This window comes from Triticum dicoccoides, chromosome 3A (assembly GCF_002162155.2).
Source record: "Triticum dicoccoides isolate Atlit2015 ecotype Zavitan chromosome 3A, WEW_v2.0, whole genome shotgun sequence".
Lineage (NCBI taxonomy): Eukaryota > Viridiplantae > Streptophyta > Magnoliopsida > Poales > Poaceae > Triticum > Triticum dicoccoides.
This window is the reverse complement of record NC_041384.1, coordinates 328,780,594-328,802,847: the sequence shown is the minus strand read 5'-3', so window position 1 is coordinate 328,802,847 and position 22,254 is coordinate 328,780,594. Positions and strand designations below refer to the sequence as shown.

The 22,254-nt window shown below is 44.5% G+C and overlaps 1 protein-coding gene across 1 annotated transcript in view; it reads left to right on the top strand.

Annotated features, from left to right (window-relative positions):
- Positions 1-1,232: 1,232 nt before the first annotated feature.
- Positions 1,233-22,254, top strand: part of LOC119272266 — a 23,602-nt gene continuing 2,580 nt past the window's right edge. Inside the window, exons 1-2 of the mRNA XM_037553784.1 lie at positions 1,233-1,698; positions 2,448-2,831. Of these exons, the coding sequence (XP_037409681.1) occupies positions 1,336-1,698; positions 2,448-2,831 (747 nt within the window). The 5' untranslated portion in view covers positions 1,233-1,335. The remainder of the gene's footprint in view (positions 1,699-2,447; positions 2,832-22,254) is intronic.

Below are 22,254 nucleotides of genomic sequence, written 5' to 3'. Positions count from 1 at the left end.
GCAAGGGGATCAAGAACGGAGTTACAAGTGATGATTTCAGGACTTTGAAGCCACCATAATGGGTGCATGAAGCCTTGGACGAAATATACAAGATGTCACTTCATAAATTTCGTCCCGAGGCTATTTCAGGTGCTGCGTCACCTTATTATTGGGCCAGGCCCATGTAATTTCGAAATACATAAGTATAGGCTATTTTTAGAGTCCGTATGTGTGGGGAAACAAGAGATAGGGTTGATTTCGGACCCCTCCACCAAGGGCCACGAAATTCCCCCCTCTTCCTCCATATATACAGCCCTTAGGGCATCGTTTAGACTTTGGGTTTTGTTTAGATTAAAAGTTCGCCATAGCTGCAACTTCGCGTACTTCGTTTGTGTTCAACGACCAGACAAAGGCGTCACAGAACCCCACCTTGATCAATAAAGCTTTCATCTTATATTCGCAATATCCAGATTGCAATCTCAGTTTCTTGCTTGTTCTCCGTTTGCTCGCAGAAAACAGACCCTCGTGGTCAGGTTGATCGTGCTCCGGCGTGGTCAATAACCTCTCGGCGTTGGTTTAGCGATTGCTAAGGCGCGACGTCCACGCACGTTCGTAGTCGGATCGTCAAAGTCGACTGCCACCAAAGCGATATCCATCATCTCATCGAAAGACGGGACACCTTTGCCTCTATCAATCTGGAAATTACTTTGCTAATGGTAAAAGAGTGTCACATTTGAGTTTGCCGTGTCAAAAGCTTGAGTGGTTATTTCTTGGAAAAAAGAAAAGAAAAACATTGAGTAGTATCTTTGCCAATCTGTTTTGTCGGTCAAACAGAGTAGCATGGAGGAACTTTTCCTTTCTCCAGCTAGTATTGAAACCTGTGAAAATGGAATAACAGAACATGCAAAACCTGGCGTATCTTGTCGGATACCCTATGTTATATGGATACATGCTGGATACATGTCCACCGAGTATCGGGAGAGTTAATATTAAACTAATACAAATCACCAGCGTCAAGCCACCACTGTGTATTAACATTTATAAAAATGTAAGTGTCCCCTTGTCCAATTTGTCACATATCCGTGTTGGTGTTGCATAGATTAAAACTATACCTTTTACTTTGCCAGCTTTTAATTTTGTTTCTATCTTTTTCTTCAGTAAGTGACATTCTTGCTGACCTATTAAACTGTATTTCAGGGCCTTCATTTATTCTGACTTGAATGAGCTACTTATATTTGCATATATAATGCAAAGTTGATCTTACTACTTCTGTATCATTGTTCAAGAGATCATAACTTTTTGCAGGTTACTGATACTTTCTGGAAAAGTAGGGATATTGGATGGAAGCACGGCATAATGATTGATGAAAACAGACAACACTGGAAGTGTATGTATTGTCACCTGACTAGGTATGGTGGTGGTGTGTCTAGACTCAAACGGCATCTTGCTGGTGATTTGGATGTCAAAATGTGCCCAAAGGTTCCAGCAGATGTTGCTGAAAATATTAGGGAACATTTGCAGAAGAAAAGAGAGAGACGAAAGACGCGAGCTGCACAGAACGGTGTCAACAGTGTGACCAGGAGCTCTGCTGATGATACCAAGGCTGAGAAGGATCCTTTACCTGTTGACTTAGAGGTGCCAACTCGAATAGACACTTACATTCTTGAAGAAGGCACTAACCTGACAAATGCGGATCATCAGGAGCCTACCATTTTTAGGGTATACAAAGGGATAAGTGTACTTTCCCCTTAATTTATTTTCTGTTCAGAGTGACACCTACTATTTGTTTAGCTAATTTAGCATAAAGGAGTAATAGAATGGTTCTGTTCATGATGAACAAATGTTTCATCTGGAGTTATAAAGAATCACATTATTGGATAGTTGACTCGCTGGGATGCTTACTTTAGGTTCATGCACCTGTGGACCTGGAATAGGTATGTTATAACACCTAACTGATTTCAGCTCAAATCCGCAGTGGTACCTCAGAAAATCTAGAATTAAGCAAAGGCAATTAAACTTAACAAGACACCATAAAGCCATCCGTAAACATAAAAATGTCAAACTATCACTGTGAGATTGTGAAATTTCTGGATTTAGTACCCTTGAAGACTAGCACTCACTGCTGAGTGTGATTTGAAATAAAAAATCACCCATGCACTGTCAAAACAGACAAGTTTGTGAAAATATGTTCGGCGAGAACATTCTCCCTCTTTCATCTTTTAAGAACAGTGCACAAACTGTCATATGTTTGTACATTGTTTTTCTTGTGCACATGCTATAGCATCTCTTTACATCTATGATATTCCCAAGCTCATTTGAAATGCACAAATCAAAATAAGTACAAACCCAACCATGAGCACAAAATCCCTGTCCTGATTATTTGTATTTACATCTCATCAATTTTTGTGTGCATCTGCTGAGGACTACCAGTAACCTTGTACTGATCCATGTTTTACATTGTTTTGCAGCCTCCCTTGTTGCTACGAGGGGTAAGGGATATTGGGTGGGAGCATGCGGTGGATCTTGATGGAAATAAAAAACGGTGGCAGTGCAAGTGGTGTGATTTATGTCGAAGTGGTGGAGTAACTACATTGAAGGCTCATCTTACTGACAACAGCTGCCCGAAAATTCCAATGGAAATGTCAAAGCAAGTGTTGCACTTCGTTGAAGAGAAAAGAGCAGCACGACAACTTTTTAATAGGGACCCATGGCCCCCTTACAAGAAAATTGATGGGGTTAGTCTTTTTTGCTCAGAAGGGAAAGAGGAGGGGACTGGATCATATAAGAATGGTCAGCAACCTTCAAATAATGGTATGCATATGCAAACATCAGGGAATTGCACTATTGACGAGGTATACGAACCCAATAATTTAATTCCTGCTGATTCATTTAATTTATGTTACACCTTGCTCCCTCTGTTCTCAAATCGTTATTACTTTGAATGTCGGGTGTACCTTTTAAACTTTGGTCATTAATAAGTCTTACTCACCTTGAATGCCATCATCATATTTGTTAGAAATTACATTCATAATTATGTGTTTATAATTTTGCTAATATATATTTAGAAAAACTAGTGGACAAAGTTGTGTATTGGAGAATGTAGACTGTCTTTGTGTGTGAACTCGGAAACAAGTAAAGAGGATGGATACAGTAAAAGCTTATCAAGTTATGCAACTGGTACTTTGCACAGTGACCTTTTCATGAAAAGGAAATAAAAGAAAAGGGAACATAACAAGACACGGTCTAGAAATTGATTCATTTTGATAAATGACATTAAGTAGTAAGATTCCTTTGTAAATCAATGTCATTTCATGTTTTGATGTAGGGTAGAACCCTAGTGGCCCGATCTTTCACGATAGGAGCGGAATCCCGCGAAGAACGCGAGGTGGAAAGAGAGGGAAAACACAAGGGGAACACAAGAGAAACACTAGACCAACAAGAATAAGTCACACATGTGCTAGATCCTCAAATACATAAGAGAAGATACACGATCCACGGACAACTAAGGACGATACAAGGGTAGCCGGTCTTCTCCGTGAGGAGGTCTTGAATCCACGGGGGGATCTTCCCTTAGAAAGGGGCTTGAATCCAAAGGGATCTTCTCCGAAGAGGCCGCAGTCTCTCGCACGGAGGAGATCCGATATGGATGAGCATAGCTCTATCTCTCAAATGAGCTATCACAACGCTAACCCTAGAAAGGAGGAGGTGGAGGAGTATATATAGTCTAGGTCCACAAAGGGGTAAGTGAGGGGCAAAAGGGTACATGGGCTTCGGCCCGAGTGTCTGCGCGCAGGCAGGGCCGGAAGTTTCGGGGACGACCGGAAGGTCCGGGCGCCGGAGGTTCCGGGCGAAGGTCCGGGCAGGGTCCGGGCTATCCAGAGAGTTGGCACACTCTCGGACGGCTTCGGTGCAGCAGGGCCGGAAGTTCCGGGCAGTGGCCGGAAGTTTCGGGCTTTTCAGAAGCTTGTCCAGGCTTCTTCTTCCTTCTCTTCCACGCTTCCCTCGCGGATGGTGTAGGTGATCCTTGGCACTTGCACTCCTCCTCGTCATCCGTGAAGCTCCGACAATACCTATGCATGCACGATGGAGGGTCAAGTAGTATACCATCCTCGAAGGGGTCAAGTGAGCACGTGTAAAGGAGAGGATTCACCTTTATGTATGTGAAGTAGATGTCGCACGTGTCACTTGCCGAATGAACTCTTGACATGGTGATGTCCATAGGATGCTCCGCATCATCACCTCCCCCTTGGGAAAGATCCGACCTCGGATCGAAATCCAAATCACCATGGGAAAGAGATGGCGTCGCCGTGTAGTAGTGGTCGATCACCAAGTTCTCGTCATCTTGAAGCTTGAAATGGGCACTCTCCAATGTCGCACCGTCTCGTGATTCCTTCAAAAGGAGCAAGGAGAACAAACACTTGGAAAAACAAATGCGGTTAGCGTTAGTGCAAAACCAAGCATTCAAGAGGTGATTCACCCAACAAGTGTTGTCATCAAGCATAGCATATGGTGTGACAAAGGATTGTGACATGGCACGTAAGCACATAAATTGAGCACAAAGAAGGACATCATGGAAACAAGCATGTAAATGTGAGGTAGTGATGCAAATATGTGTAATAAGAGAAGAAGCATCAACCTCACGGTCATAGCGATCATGCATAAAGCGCTCGACAAATGGTCGATGGTAGGCATAGGAATCATTCACAACACCAAGTAAAATGAAGTGTCTAAACACATGGGTCAAGTGCAAGACAATCCAAGCATAACGTGCATAGGGTGTAGTGAAGATAGTATGGCACTCAACACAATAGAAAGAGCAATTGTTCATCATGTGTGAGGCAATCAAGACAAGCATGTAGCAATCAATGGGACATGGCATATGTGAAGTGATGACATTGTTGCAACCAAACATGTGAGAGGAACAAGTAATCCAAGAATTGGATGCAACACACAAGGCATATATATCATACAAGAAATCCTATGCAACATGGCATCACAACTAATAGACTCCACATGACAATCATCAAACTCATCATAAATGGGTAAATCATCGCATGGGGAAATCATACTAGCATGAAGCATGCCAATAGGGGGATCAACATCATGCAAGCCATCAATGTCAAGAATGTCCACTAGTGGGACTAGAGCATCACCTTCACCTATGTTACCTTGTTCATTCCACTCAAGTGGTGTAGGTGAGGTGGGAAAGACCAAATGGTGGTCATCTTCATCTTGATGGAACCATGTGGGGGGTGCATCATATTCCACCTTGGCCATCGTCTTGTCCAAAGGGAGGACGAAGTCATCGCGAGTCGGCGCGTCATCATAGATGGGACCTAGCACCAAATGAGAAGACACAATAGAGGTAGAGGTCAAGTCGTTAGTGTTGAAAGTGGCCTCACATGACCTATTAACTATCTCACTCTCTCTATGTGGTGGTTCACTCACTCCCACAAAATAGGTGCACTAAATCTCACGTATGGTGGAGTCACTCATCTCACTCAAGTGGTGGGGGTTGTGGCTCTCCTCACATGGGAATAGTGATAGAGGCAAAGGTGTCCCGTCTTTGGATGAGATGGTGGATTTCGCTTTGGTGGAAGTCGACTTTGACGATCCGACTACGAACGTGCGAGGACGTCGCGCCTTAGCAATCGCTAAACCAACTCCGAGAGGTTATTGACCACGCCGGAGCACGATCAACCTGACCACGAGGGTATGTTTCCTGCGAGCAAACGAAGAACAAGCAAGAAACTAAGATTGCAATCTGGATATTGCGAATATAAGATGAAAGCTTTATTGATCAAGGTGGGGTTCTATGACGCCTTTGTCTGGTCGTTGAACACAAACGATGCCCTAAGGGCTGTATATATGGAGGAAGAGGGGGGAATTTCGTGGCCCTTGGTGGAGGGGTCCGAAATCAACCCTATCTCTTGTTTCCCCACACATACGGACTCTAAAAATAGCCTATACTTATGTATTTCGAAATTACATGGGCCTGGCCCAATAATAAGGTGACGCAGCACCTAAAATAGCCTCGGGACGAATTTTATGAAGTGGCATCTTGTATATTTCGTCCAAGGCTTCATGCACCCATTATGGTGGCTTCAAAGTCCTGAAATCATCACTTGTAACTCCGTTCTTGTTCCCCTTGCGCATGCCATCATCTCCATGCTTGTTCTTGCTCCAATGTTCATCCTTCTCCAAGCTAGGCCCTTCATTTGTAAGCAAAACAAATGAATCCAATTTAGGCAGCATCATATTCTCATGAACATTAGAATCATTACCAAGAAACGAAAGTACCTGGTAATTTAGTTGGCGTGCACGAGCTCTAGTAATTGGTCCAGTATGTATAGCAGCAGGGGCTGTGGGTGTAACAATTGTATTGATGTCCTCATCATCCTCCCCTTCTTGAAATGAAGTCGTCCTCGACGGAAGTTCATCTTCCTCACCCAAATAAGGCTTCAAATCTGCAATGTTAAAAGTGGGACTAACCCCAAAATCTACAGGCAGCTCAAGCTTATATGCATTATCATTTATTTTCCCTAACACCTTAAAGGGACCATCAGCACGTGGCATTAACTTTGATTTGCGCAAATCAGGAAATCTATCCTTACGCAAATGTAAGCAAACAAGATCTCCAGGTGCAAACACAACATGTTTTCTACCCTTATCTCCAGCAAGTTTATATTTAGCATTCATGCGCTCAATGTTTTCCTTAGTTAACTCATGCATTTTTAAAATCAATTCAGCACGTTGTTTAGCATCAAAATTAACCTTCTCCGAAGATGGAAGAGGCAACAAATCAATAGGTGCACGAGGTAGGAAACCATACACAACTTCAAAAGGGCACATCTTAGTAGTAGAATGCAATGAACGATTATAAGCAAATTCAATATGAGGCAAGCATTCCTCCCACATTTTCTTATTATTCTTCAAAACAGCCCTAAGCATAGTAGACAACGTTCTATTGACTACTTCAGTTTGTCCATCAGTTTGGGGGTGACAAGTAGTACTAAAAAGCAGTTTAGTCCCCAACTTAGCCCATAAACATCTCCAAAAGTGGCTGAGAAATTTAGTATCACGATCTGAAACAATAGTATTTGGCACACCATGCAAGCGAATAATTTCACGAAAGAACAAATCAGCAACATTAACAGCATCATCGCTTTTATGACATGGTATAAAGTGTGCCATTTTCGAGAATCTATCCACGACAACAAATATGCTATCCCTCCCCTTCTTTGTTCGAGGTAAACCTAAAACAAAGTCCATAGATATATCCTCCCAAGGAACACTAGGTACAGGCAAAGGCATATATAAACCATGAGGATTGAGTCGTGACTTAGCTTTTTGACATGTAGTGCAGCGAGCAATAAAACGCTCAACATCCCGTCTCATCTTTGGCCAAAAGAAATGTGTAGCAAGTACGTCCTCCGTCTTCTTCACGCCAAAGTGTCCCATTAATCCTCCTCCATGCGCCTCCTGCAACAACAAAAGACGAACGGAGCTAGCTGGAATGCATAGTGATAGAGGCGGGGTGTCCCGATCTTTCGATGAGATGATAACTATCGATTTGGTGGAGACGACTTTGACGATCCGACTACAAACGTGCACGACGTTGCGCCTTAGCAATCGCTAAACCAACTCCGAGAGGTTATTGACCACGCCGGAGCACAATCAACCTGACCACGAAGGTCTATTCCTGCAAGCAATCGAAGAACAAGCAAGAATATGATAAAAGCAATCTGAATATTGCGAGTATATATGAAGTATTGATAAAGGTGGGGATCCGTAAGCGGTCTTGGTCTGGTCGTTGGACACAAACGAAGTACACGAAGTTGCAATGGCTAACTTTTAACTAAACAAATCCCAAGGAAAAAGCTACTAGATGGATCTACTTATATAGGAGCAAGGGGTGGCGGCCAAGGAGGTGGGAGGACGTCCCAAGGCAGCCTAAAACTAACCCTAGGTCGTACAAGGCTCATGGGCCCAAGTGGAGGTGATGTAACACCTTTGGACTTGTAGTTTGACTCGGATTCTGCTGCAGCATCAGATTGTTTCGTCCACAACTCAACGCTCCGGACGAATTTGAAGGTGATTCCAATTGGTTTGGAAAGTGCACGAAATCTAGTTTCCAACAAAAAAAGAATCACCCAATTCGGAGTCCGTATGAAAAACTTGTGTGCGTTTTGAGTCAGGTATGTCTGTGCAGTCCGAATCTGAATCCAGAACGTGAGAGACTTGGACTCTATCTTCTCTTGGGCCAAAAGTGACGTGAGAGAACTTTTTGGACAGCAAATAAACATCTCTTTCTTCCTTATCTTCATATGTGGATTGTACAAATGTCCCATACACCTGCAATTAGACAAAACACAAAAGTGTGTGAAGTATTTTTGTTCTGGATAACATAAATAGATTATTGAATAGTTTGCACTAGAAATCACCTGACAAATATGCATATATGCAATATTTTTGGTCATAACCAAGGTAGTCATGTCCTCATCAAAAAGGGCACATCTTAGTAGTAGAATGCAATGAACGATTATAAGCAAATTCAATATGAGGCAAGCATTCCTCCCACATTTTCTTATTATTCTTCAAAACAGCCCTAAGCATAGTAGACAACGTTCTATTGACTACTTCAGTTTGTCCATCAGTTTGGGGGTGACAAGTAGTACTAAAAAGCAGTTTAGTCCCCAACTTAGCCCATAAACATCTCCAAAAGTGGCTAAGAAATTTAGTATCACGATCTGAAACAATAGTATTTGGCACACCATGCAAGCGAATAATTTCACGAAAGAACAAATCAGCAACATTAACAGCATCATCACTTTTATGACATGGTATAAAGTGTGCCATTTTCGAGAATCTATCCACGACAACAAATATGCTATCCCTCCCCTTCTTTGTTCGAGGTAAACCTAAAACAAAGTCCATAGATATATCCTCCCAAGGAACACTAGGTACAGGCAAAGGCATATATAAACCATGAGGATTGAGTCGTGACTTAGCTTTTTGACATGTAGTGCAGCGAGCAATAAAACGCTCAACATCCCGTCTCATCTTTGGCCAAAAGAAATGTGTAGCAAGTACGTCCTCCGTCTTCTTCACGCCAAAGTGTCCCATTAATCATCCTCCATGCGCCTCCTGCAACAAGAAAAGACGAACGGAGCTAGCTGGAATGCATAGCTTGTTAGCACGAAACACAAATCCATCGTTAACAACAAACTTGTTCCACATTTTTCCTTCTTTACAATTCTGCATTACATCTTTAAAATCAGCATCATGCACATATTGATCTTTGATGGTCTCCAAACCAAATATTTTGAAGTCAAGTTGTGAAAGCATAGTATAGCGACGAGACAATGCATCAGCAATAACATTTTCTTTTCCCTTCTTGTGTTTAATGACATAAGGGAAAGTCTCAATGAATTCAACCCATTTAGCATGTCTACGATTCAGTTTAGCTTGACTTCTAATATGTTTCAAAGATTCATGATCAGAATGTATAACAAATTCTTTGGGCCATAAATAATGTTGCCATGTTTCTAAAGTCCGAACAAGAGCATATAATTCTTTATCATAAGTAGAATAATTCAGACTAGGCCCACTCAATTTTTCAGAAAAGTATGCAACAGGTTTGCCATCTTGTAATAACACACCTCCTAATCCAATTCCACTAGCATCACATTCAAGCTCAAAAGTCTTATTAAAATCAGGAAGTTGGAGTAAAGGAGCATGTGTCAACTTATCTTTCAATACCGTGAAGGCTTCTTCCAGTGCGGTACCCCAAACAAAAGGCACATCCTTCTTTGTAAGCTCATTGAGAGGTGCAGCAATGGTGCTGAAATCTCTCACAAAACACCTATAGAATCCAGCGAGGCCAAGAAAACTCCTCACTTGTGTGACCGTTTTGGGCTGCGGCCAAGTCTCAATAGCTTCAATCTTGGCTTTATCAACTTCAATTCCCTGTGGAGTAACAACATAGCCAAGAAAAGATACTCGGTCGGTGCAAAAGGTGCACTTCCCAAGGTTACCAAACAAACGTGCATCACGTAGAGCAATAAAAACAGCACGTAAATGTTCCAAATGTTCTTCCAAAGATCTGCTATAAATCAGTATATCATCAAAGTAGACTACCACAAATCGTCCAATGAAAGCACGTAAAACTTCGTTCATTAGTCTCATGAAAGTACTAGGCGCATTAGTTAACCCAAAAGGCATGACTAACCACTCATATAATCCAAACTTAGTTTAAATGCTGTTTTCCATTCATCTCCCAATTTCATACGAATTTGATGGTATCCACTACGCAAATCAACTTTGGAGAATATTGTAGAGCCACTCAATTCATCAAGCATATCATCTAGCCTAGGAATAGGATGACGATAACGAATAGTAATATTATTAATGCCTCTACAATCAACACACATACGTGATGTACCATCCTTTTTCGGCACTAGAATAATAGGAACAGCACAAGGACTAAGGGATTCGCGTATATAACCTTTGTCGAGAAGCTCTTGTACTTGACGCATAATCTCCTTCGTCTCCTCTGGATTGGTACGGTATGGTGCACGGTTTGGCAGTGAAGCACCGGGAATTAAGTCAATCTGATGCTCAATCCCTCGAATAGGCGGCAATCCCGGTGGCACGTCTTGTGGAAAGACGTCAGCGAACTCCTGCAAAATGTTAGTGACAGCAGGAGGCAAAGAGGAAGGCACGTCCTCGAATGAAAATAATGCCTCTTTGCACACAAAAGCATAGCAAACAGATTTGCTGAAATCTAGCTCATCAATATCAAATTTGGTGGCAAATAAACATGCACTTTTCAATTTAATTTCAGAGGCAACACTAGATGGTTTATTATTAGGCTTCATTTGTTGCTCAAATTCTTTTGCCACAATCTGATTTTCACTCTTATTCGTCTCCTGTTTTGCTTTATTAGCTCTATTAATATCATCTTTCAAAATGGAATCAGGAGTCATAGGAAGCAAAGTAATATTTTTATCCTTATGAACAAGAGTATAGTGATTGTTTCTACCATGGTGTACAGAATTTTTATCAAATTGCCATGGTCTACCAAGTAATAAGGAACATGCTTGCATAGGTACCACATCACAATCAACATAATCAGCATATGTAGATATACTAAAATGCACACGAACAGTACGTGTTACCTTAACCTTGCCGCTGTTGTTGAACCATTGGATGTAGTAAGGATGTGGATGTGGTCTTGTGGTGAGAGAAAGCTTCTCAACCATCTCCATGCTAGCCAAGTTGTTGCAGCTCCCTCCGTCTATGATGACGCGCACAGAACGTTCCTTCACAACTCCCTTGGTATGGAACAAATTGTGCCTCTGATTTTGCTCAGCTTGTGTGATCTGCACACTCAAAACACGTTGAGCAACTAAACATTCATACCTGTCAGCGTCTTCAGGAGCCATGTATTGCGTCTCATTATCAGAATCATCTCCACCATGTTCTTCACGTGTAATAAGAGCCAAAGTCTCCTCATCATAGTCACTAGCGGACTCATATCCACCATCCGCGGTAGCAATCATCACACGCGGAGATTTGCATTCTCTCGCATAATGACCTCCTCCCTTACAACGACGACAAATAATATCACTTGTGTGCCCTGTTGATGCTATGGAAGAAGAAGAACGCTGTGTAGGCCCCGCAGGTGCGCTCTTGGCAGATAATGGTGGTTGTGCCTGTTTTCTTGTATCACGGCTGGAGGTGGCACCTAATGGAGGTGCTCGTGCAGTTGAAGTAGAAGATGCACGTGGTGTCCATGATGAAGGTCGGCCTGCAGAAAAGTTAGTTCGCCCCAATGCTTGTCGATCCTGCACTTCACGTTCAGCTTTACAAGCAAGATGGAATAAACGAGTGATATTAGTATACTCCTTATAGTCTAGAATGGTCTGAATCTCTCTATTTAATCCACCCAGAAAACGTGCAAGCATAGCTTCATTCTCCTCAACAATACCACATCTAATCATGCCAGTTTGTAATTCCTGATAATATTCTTCTACAGAATTTTTTCCTTGTCTTAAACGCTGCAATTTTTGAAGCAATTCACGTTGATAATATGGTGGAACCCAACGCGTACGCATAGCAGTTTTCAAAGCAGCCCAAGTAGTTGGAATAGGATATAATCTACAATGTTCAGACCACCATACACATGCAAAAGTAGTGAAAGCACAAACAGCAGCAGCAACTCGTCTCTCCTCAGGATATTGTAAACATGTAAATCGTTGTTCAGTTTCTAACTCCCAAGTAAGATATATATCAGGAACATATCTACCCTCAAATGGTGGAATATTCAATTTCAGTTAAGGAATATGGACATCATCTCGTACCTGAGGTGGTGGTGCAGGCCTACCATTACGAATATATATCTGAGGTCGACCTGCTGGTGGTGGTGCTGGTGGCTGCTCGTAGATCTGATTTTGATCAACCTCATCCTCATAATCGCCCATATACTCATCATCCTCCTGGGTACCAGCAACAGCAGTAGCAGGAGCCACAGAAGTATCAACAGCAGCACCAACAGTTTGGCCAAACGCAAGAGGAACACGGCTCGCTCGGCGAAGGTCTATTTCGCGACGTGGAGGTAGTCGTTGTTGTTGTTGTTGGAGAGGTGCGTTAGGTGCAGCGGGTGGTGGTGGTGGAAGACGCGCGAGCAATTCATTAAATCTGTTATCGAGCTTTGTTTCGAACGTATTCTCAAGGCCAGTGATCTTCTCCATGGCCTCTTCAAAATTGTTCAGCACATCTTGCACCTGTTCAGTCATCATTTGCTGAAACTTATCATGAAGCTCCTTGTTTGATAAATTCTCCCAGTCAATCTCGTCGGCTTGTGATCCTGGCATGGTTAGCAGCAATAGAAACACACAAGAATATGATCCTACAGACTACGAACAAGTGGTGGTGGTGGGTGTCACAAATCCGTCAAGCAAAACTCAAATTCTTACCAGTTCTTACCCAGCAACAGGCGGTGATCGGCAACCGTTGTAGTCAAAACTCTCAAAGCTTGGATAGAGCGATTACCAGGGAGAGTCAAACGCACGACGTAGATGTATGTGGAGCTGGGAAGGCTTATACTATGGTAGCAAAAAGGGTCAGCAATAATCAATTCAGAGATGCAAAGTTGAATAAACGCTCAACGACGGTACTGTGCTGGTCCTAGGCTAGACTGTGCTAGAGACGCGAGCCTAGAACACCAACAAAATCACGGCGCGGCACGTAAACAAGGGAAAAGCACACTCTGAATTTTTTTTTTCGCTCTTTTGCGTTCTTTTTTTTTTGCGCTGCTTTTTTTTGCGAAAAATCACTATAATGGCGAGTGTCTCAAAACTCTTCCTAGCTCAAACTGACAGGATGGGCACGAAATTTTTCGACCAAATTTTTTTTTTTTCGACTGCCCGGACCCAAAAACTGGAAACGGGTCAAAAAAAACTTCCTATAATGGCACCTGTCTCAAAACACTCAGAAACACCTAAAAATAGGATAGCCAGAAAAATTTTCGAAAAATGCGTTTTCGAAAAAAATTGGGCCTAAACGGAGCGTGGCTACCCGACTACGAAACCTACTCCGGCAAGGAAACACGAATCGGAATCTAGATGGATCTCGAAAACAACCCTTATAAGCAAGGAACTCGGATTGGTGGTGGATATATGGTGGTGGTATATGGCAGCGGTGGTGGTAGCGGTGGTAGTATATGGATATGGATCGGTGGTGGTATATTGACACGGATTGGTGGTGGTATATGGATACGAATTCGGAGCGGTGGTGGTAGATGGCAGGGGCGATGATGATGGTGCGGCGGCGGCGTGACAACTTATGACCAGAACTCGAAACTCTAAAAGACTAGACTCTAAGACCAGCAACTAGACACGACGATGCAACCGCAAATTCAACAAAGCAAAACCCTAAAAAGATTATGCAAAGGCTCAGATTGGTTCGGATATGATGAACTAACCCTAATTTTTTTTGTGGCTTTTTCGTGGACTGTAGGTATGAAGAACAGACTCGATCTAAACTACGAAATACTGTAAAATCTCACCGAGCAACCTGGAAATCTGATACCACTTGATAGAGGCAAAGGTGTCCCGTCTTTCGATGAGATGATGGATATCGCTTTGGTGGAAGTCGACTTTGACGATCCGACTACGAACGTGCGAGGACGTCGCGCCTTAGCAATCGCTAAACCAACTCCGAGAGGTTATTGACCACGCCGGAGCACGATCAACCTGACCACGAGGGTCTGTTTCCTGCGAGCAAACGAAGAACAAGCAAGAAACTAAGATTGCAATCTGGATATTGCGAATATGAGATGAAAGCTTTATTGATCAAGGTGGGGTTCTGTGACGCCTTTGTCTGGTCGTTGAACACAAACGAAGTACGCGAAGTTGCAGCTATGGCGAACTTTTAATCTAAACAAAACCCAAAGTCTAAACGATGCCCTAAGGGCTGTATATATGGAGGAAGAGGGGGGGAATTTCGTGGCCCTTGGTGGAGGGGTCCGAAATCAACCCTATCTCTTGTTTCCCCACACATACGGACTCTAAAAATAGCCTATACTTATGTATTTCGAAATTACATGGGCCTGGCCCAATAATAAGGTGACGCAGCACCTAAAATAGCCTCGGGACGAAATTTATGAAGTGGCATCTTGTATATTTCGTCCAAGGCTTCATGCACCCATTATGGTGGCTTCAAAGTCCTGAAAACATCACTTGTAACTCCGTTCTTGTTCCCCTTGCGCATGCCATCATCTCCATGCTTGTTCTTGCTCCAATGTTCATCCTTCTCCAAGCTAGGCCCTTCATTTGTAAGCAAAACAAATGTATCCAATTTAGGCAGCATCATATTCTCATGAACATTAGAATCATTACCAAGAAACGAAAGTACCTGATAATTTAGTTGGCGTGCACGAGCTCTAGTAATTGGTCCAGTATGTATAGCAGCAGGGGCTGTGGGTGTAACAATTGTATTGATGTCCTCATCAGACCTGCTGGTGGCGGTACAGGTGGCTGCACGTAGTGTTGATTTTGATCAACCTCATCCTCATAATCTCCCACATAATCATCCTCCTCCGCATCAGCAGCAGGAGCCACAGAAGTATCAACAGCAGCACCAACAGTTTGGCCAAACGCAAGAGGAACACGGCTTGCTCGGCGGAGGTCTGCTTCGCGACGTGGAGGTAGTCGTTGTTGTTGTTGTTGGAGAGGTGCGTTAGGTGCAGCGGGTGGTGGTGGTGGAAGACGCGCGAGCAATTCATTAAACTTGCTATCGAGCTTTGTTTCGAACGTCTTCTCAAGGCCAGTGATCTTCTCCATGGCCTCTTCAAAATTGTTCAGCACATCTTGCACCTGTTCAGTCATCATTTGCTGAAACTTATCATGAAGCTCCTTGTTCGATAAATTCTCCCAGTCAATCTCGTCGGCTTGTGATCCTGGCATGGTTAGCAGCAATAGAAACACACAAGAATATGATCCTACAGACTACAAACAAGTGGTGGTGGTGGGTGTCACAAATCCGTCAAGCAAAACTCAAATTCTTACCAGTTCTTACCCAGCAACAGGCGGTGATCGGCAACCGTTGTAGTCAAAACTCTCAAAGCTTGGATAGAGCGATTACCAGGGAGAGTCAAACGCACGACGTAGATGTATGTGGAGCTGGGAAGGCTTATACTATGGTAGCAAAAAGGGTCAGCAATAATCAATTCAGAGATGCAAAGTTGAATAAACGCTCAACGACGGTACTGTGCTGGTCCTAGGCTAGACTGTGCTAGAGACGCGAGCCTAGAACACCAACAAAATCACGGCGCGGCACGTAAACAAGGGAAAAGCACACTCTGAATTTTTTTTTCGTGGACTGTAGGTATGAAGAACAGACTCGATCTAAACTACGAAAAACTGTAAAATCTCACCGAGCAACCTGGAAATCTGATACCACTTGATAGAAGCAAAGGTGTCCCGTCTTTCGATGAGATGGTGGATTTCGCTTTGGTGGAAGTCGACTTTGACGATCCGACTACGAACGTGCGAGGACGTCGCGCCTTAGCAATCGCTAAACCAACTCCGAGAGGTTATTGACCACGCCGGAGCACGATCAACCTGACCACGAGGGTCTGTTTCCTGCGAGCAAACGAAGAACAAGCAAGAAACTAAGATTGCAATCTGGATATTGCGAATATGAGATGAAAGCTTTATTGATCAAGGTGGGGTTCTGTGACGCCTTTGTCTGGTCGTTGAACACAAACGAAGTACGCGAAGTTGCAGCTATGGCGAACTTTTAATCTAAACAAAACCCAAAGTCTAAACGATGCCCTAAGGGCTGTATATATGGAGGAAGAGGGGGGAATTTCGTGCCCTTGGTGGAGGGGTCCGAAATCAACCCTATCTCTTGTTTCCCCACACATACGGACTCTAAAAATAGCCTATACTTATGTATTTCGAAATTACATGGGCCTGGCCCAATAATAAGGTGACGCAGCACCTAAAATAGCCTCGGGACGAATTTTATGAAGTGGCATCTTGTATATTTCGTCCAAGGCTTCATGCACCCATTATGGTGGCTTCAAAGTCCTGAAATCATCACTTGTAACTCCGTTCTTGTTCCCCTTGCGCATGCCATCATCTCCATGCTTGTTCTTGCTCCAATGTTCATCCTTCTCCAAGCTAGGCCCTTCATTTGTAAGCAAAACAAATGAATCCAATTTAGGCAGCATCATATTCTCATGAACATTAGAATCATTACCAAGAAACGAAAGTACCTGGTAATTTAGTTGGCGTGCACGAGCTCTAGTAATTGGTCCAGTATGTATAGCAGAAGGGGCTGTGGGTGTAACAATTGTATTGATGTCCTCATCAAATAGTGGCAACACATCACATATGGGGCTAGTGGTGAAGTCACTCTCACTCTCAATATGGTGGCTAAAGTCACTCAAATCATCACATGTCGCCGTGGTCGAAGGGAAAATACCATGCTCAACCGTCTCGTTGTCGTCGCCGTGGATGAAGGCCGAAGATGGCACATCATCACTCTCGCCTCCTAAGATGGAAGCATCATCCTTGCTCGTGACCATGTCGCTCGCCTTCAAAGCTTGGTCCTCAAATGGCTCCGTAGTCGTAGTCGTCGCCGCACCGTCTTGACAAAGAGTCGAAGTAGACTCGGCACCATCAATGCCACAAAGAGGGATGGCGGTGAAGTCGAACATGGGAGCATCGTCTTGGAGCTCGTCGGGCTTGGACATCGTGGTGGTACTAGCCTCATGCTCGTTCTCATGGAGCTTGGTCGTCATGAAGTGAGCTTGGGGTGGAGAAGCATTGGCCTTCATGAGTTCTTGTTCCGCCTTAAGAGCACGAATGTAGTTGTCGTCGAGGGACTTGTAGTTCGCGAGGAAGATCGTCTTGGAGATGTCGTTGTGCAATCCCATCATGAAGTGGAACTTCATCGAAATGGGGTCGTCTAGGCCGGCTCGTCGCAAGGCAATCTTCATCTCCTTGAAGTACTCGTCGATGGACTTGGATCCTTGGATGGTGTACTCCAATTGGCGTTGAAGTTGTTCTGTGTAGGTTGGAGGCACGAACTCTCGCCGCAAAGCTCTCTTCGTCTTGGGCCAACTCATGTCGTAGGTCTCCGAAGGTGCGTGAAGCCACCATGTGGACGCGAAGTCGTGGAAGTTCCTTATGGCGCACTTCACTTGATCTTCGGGAGGAACTTGATGTAGCTTGAGGTAGTTGTCCATCAAATGCTCCCACTCGAGATACTCCTCGGGTTCTTGAGTCCCATAGAAAGGAATCGCGTGGTCGATGTCGAGGTCGTAGTAGCTCGTGGAAGTCGTGGACTTGAGCTTGGGGAGCTTCTCTTGAGGTGCTTGTGGGCGAAGATGCCTTGAAGTCGCTTGGCGAAGATGCCAAGGGGGATGGTGAAGTCGTTGAGCTCTTGACCTTCACGTCCTTGTTGGTGATGGTGTCGATGCCGATGTGATCTTGCCGGAGATGGTAGCTCGGAGGCATGTGCTCTTGAGCGTCTTCTCGAAGATGAGGAAGACCGCTTGTAGGACTTGATGAGGGCCTTGATCTCCTCCATTTGAGCTTGCATCTTGGCGTCGGTGGAGTTGTTCGTGGCATCGAACTTGTCGTTGTTGTAGACCGAAGATGAAATGCCTTGTCTATCCATCACTCCAAGAGAAAAATGTGAGTGGTAGAAAGAGAAGAACGAATACCAAATGTACCTTGACCGAAGTTGAAAGTGGATCAATGATCACTCCAATGTGGACAAGGAAATAGCACAATTGGTACCAATTCTTGTCGGTTTCTCACACCTACACAAATAAGGCTTATGGTGGAGCTCGGTGAGGATAGTGGCACAAAAATTTGGTGCAAAATGTTAGCAAGAGTCAATAATGTTGAAAGAGATTCATAAATTCGCAAGTGAAGCAAGTAGACCAATAGCAATATGTGGCACACGGAAACACACACACGGATAGATAAATGGGGTCGTGCAACCAAGGATGAGCACAAAATGTGGAATCCACGGAAAACGCTCGTGTTGCACAACTCAAGAGAGACGCTAGCACGATTGCTCAATAGGCGGATACGACACTTGTGCACAACCTATAAGATGCAAAATGGATAACTTTCTATCCCAAGTATGCTATGTATGTATGGTTCCCGGTGTTTCTCACAAGGTGATCCAAGATGATCTTATATGCAATGTGGTATGATGCTATGGCTATTGCCTACAAGCTTCTTTGCTCTTTCTCTTTTGCTTAAAAGCTTTTTTTTTCTTTGTATGGCCATTTTGCGAAATGCACAAACCAAGATAGCTATTGTGTATATGCGGGAACAAACTTGAGGCACACGAGATGATATGATACCAATATGGTATGGTATGTATGGTGTAGATCACTAATGTGCACAAGTAACGTTGCCGGCAATACTCAAATGGCTAGTCTCGATAGGCAAGTGACACAAAATTGGCTAGGGGTTATCAATGCAATGGCAAGGGAATATACAATGGGGGGATACCACGATACCAAGATGATATGGAGGTTACCGTCCTTGGCGATGATGAGTGGCGGTGATCTTGATGGAGATACCAAGATGATGGAGACTCGTCCCTAAGTAGCCGAAACACCTTAGGAAACGGAAAAACCGCAAACTCAAAATCTCAAATGTCAAAATGGTGGTAGCGGGATGCGGTGGTGGTGTTGCGGAAGCTCAATGGGATTGCGGCAATGCAATGATGGGTTATGCGAGTAGGCAATGCGGAAGTGGAGGGTTATTGGGTTATGTGAGTCGGAGTTGGAAGCATGGTCCCTAAGTAGTCGAAACACCTTAGGAGACACAACTCACAACACAAACAAAATTGGGTTAGGTTGGGGTGGCGGAAGTGTATGGTGGGTAAGCCTATGCGGAAGTGGTGGTGGTGGTTGATGAGGAAGCAACCGTCCCTGAGTAGCCGAAACACCTTAGGAGACTCAAGTCACAACTCAAACAACCGCTAATGCTATGGGGAACAAAATTGGTTAGGTTGCGGAAGTCGGTGGTGGTGTAGCGGATGATGTGGTGGAAGCCCTAGGCAAAGATGCCAAAATTCACAAAATTTGATGGGGTCAAAAGGTGGTGAAACCAAGGTGAGGTCCTCGGCCACGTCAATAGCTTCAAAACGAGCCAAAGAACACTCAAATCGGAGTTCGGAGTGAAAAGTTGTGATGAAAACGGTGAAGGAGGGTGATGCTGAAATTTCGGGGAAAGTTTCTGGTTAGGCCGGAAGTTCCGGGCCGAGGGCCGGAAGTTCCGGGCTCCGGAAGTTCAGGGGGGTGGCCGGAAGTTCTGGGGGTTGCGCAAAAACTGCTGGGAGTCTCGGAATTTTTGGGGTAAACTTTCTGTTTAGCCCGGAAGTTCCGGGGCTGGGACGGAAGTTCCGGGGGTGTCCGGAAGTTCCGGGGGTCATGGAATTTCTTCCAGGACGAACCCTAAATTCCAGATCTGAGAACGGGGGCGGAAAAACTCGATTTCCCGGGGCAAAATTGAGACGATTTCGTGGATGGGAAGTGGTGAAACTTGGGGAGATGCTAGATCCACTTGAAACCAAGCAAATCCATGGATCAAAATCAACAAAACATCATCCAAACCAACAAATCACAAAAAATTTTGGGGCTATTTTTGGTGGGGATTTTCGGATTTAGGACGAAATCAAGCAAAAGAAGGCTAGAAAACAAAGAGGGGGCTCCGAAATCGTGATCAACCTTGCTCATGATACCAAGATGATGTAGGGTAGAACCCTAGTGGCCCGATCTTTCACAATAGGAGCGGAATCCCGCGAAGAACACGAGGTGGAAAGAGAGGGAAAACACAAGGGGAACACAAGAGAAACACTAGACCAACAAGAATAAGTCACACATGTGCTAGATCCTCGAATAAATAAGAGAAGATACACGATCCACGGACAACTAAGGACGATACAAGGGTAGCCGGTCTTCTCCGTGAGGAGGTCTTGAATCCACGGGGGGATCTTCCCTTAGAAAGGGGCTTGAATCTGATAGAGGCAAAGGTGTCCCGTCTTTCGATGAGATGATGGATATCGCTTTGGTGGAAGTCGACTTTGACGATCCGACTACGAACGTGCGAGGACGTCGCGCCTTAGCAATCGCTAAACCAACTCCGAGAGGTTATTGACCACGCCGGAGCATGATCAACCTGATCACGAGGGTCTGTTTCCTACGAGAAAACGAAGAACAAGCAAGAAACTAAGATTGCAATCTGGATATTGCGAATATAAGATGAAAGCTTTATTGATCAAGGTGGGGTTCTGTGACGCCTTTGTCTGGTCGTTGAACACAAACGAAGTACGCGAAGTTGCAGCTATGGCGAACTTTTAATCTAAACAAAACCCCCAAGTCTAAACGGTGCCCTAAGGGCTGTATATATGGAGGAAGAGAGGGGGAATTTCGTGGCCCTTGGTGGAGGGGTCCGAAATCAACCCTATCTCTTGTTTCCCCACACATACGGACTCTAAAAATAGCCTATACCTATGTATTTCGAAATTACATGGGCCTGGCCCAATAAAAAGGTGACGCAACACCTATAATAGCCTCGGGACGAAATTTATGAAGTGGCATCTTGTATATTTCGTCCAAGGCTTCATGCACCCATTATGGTGGCTTCAAAGTCCTGAAATCATCACTTGTAACTTCGTTCTTGTTCCCCTTGCGCATGGCATCATCTCCATGCTTGTTCTTGCTCCAATGTTCATCCTTCTCCAAGCTAGGCCCTTCATTTGTAAGCAAAACAAATGTATCCAATTTAGGCAGCATCATATTCTCATGAACATTAGAATCATTACCAAGAAACGAAAGTACCTGATAATTTAATTGGCGTGCGCGAGCTCTAGTAATTGGTCCCGTATATGTAGCAGTAGGGGTTGTGGGTGTAACAATGGTATTGATGTCCTCATCAGAATCCAAAGGGATCTTCTCCGAAGAGGCCGCAGTCTCTCGCACGGAGGAGATCCGATATGGATGAGCGTAGCTCTATCTCTCAAATGAGCTATCACAACGCTAACCCTAGAAAGGAGGAGGTGGAGGAGTATATATTAGTCTAGGTCCACGAAGGGGTAAGTGAGGGGCGAAAGGGTACATGGACTTCGGCCCGAGTGTCTGCGCGCAGGTAGGGCCGGAAGTTCCGGGGACGGCCGGAAGGTCCGGGCGCCGGAGGTTCCGGGCGAAAGTCCGGGCAGGGTCCGGGCTATCCAGAGAGTTGGCACACTCTCGGACGGCTTCGGTGCAGCAGGGCCGGAGGTTCCGGTGGCCGGAAGTTCCGGGCAGTGGCCGGAAGTTTCGGGCTTTCCAGAAGCTTGTCCAGGCTTCTTCTTCCTTCTCTTCCACGCTTCCCTCGCGGATGGTGTAGGTGATCCTTGGCACTTGCACTCCTCCTCGTCATCCGTGAAGCTCCGACAATACCTATGCATGCACGATGGAGGGTCAAGTAGTATACCATCCTCGAAGGGGTCAAGTGAGCACGTGTAAAGGAGAGGATTCACCTTTATGTATGTGAAGTAGATGTCGCACGTGTAACTTGCCGAATGAACTCTTGACATGGTGATGTCCATAGGATGCTCCACATCATATTTACCCAAGTAGGCAAGTATCTTGAGTCAGTGCGGGTTGTCCCGAGTCAAGGTCCAAGATCCATGAGTGTGAATTACTTCTGAGGGCATTGATGGTGTTAGCTCAGGGGTGCCTCGCGCCACCGG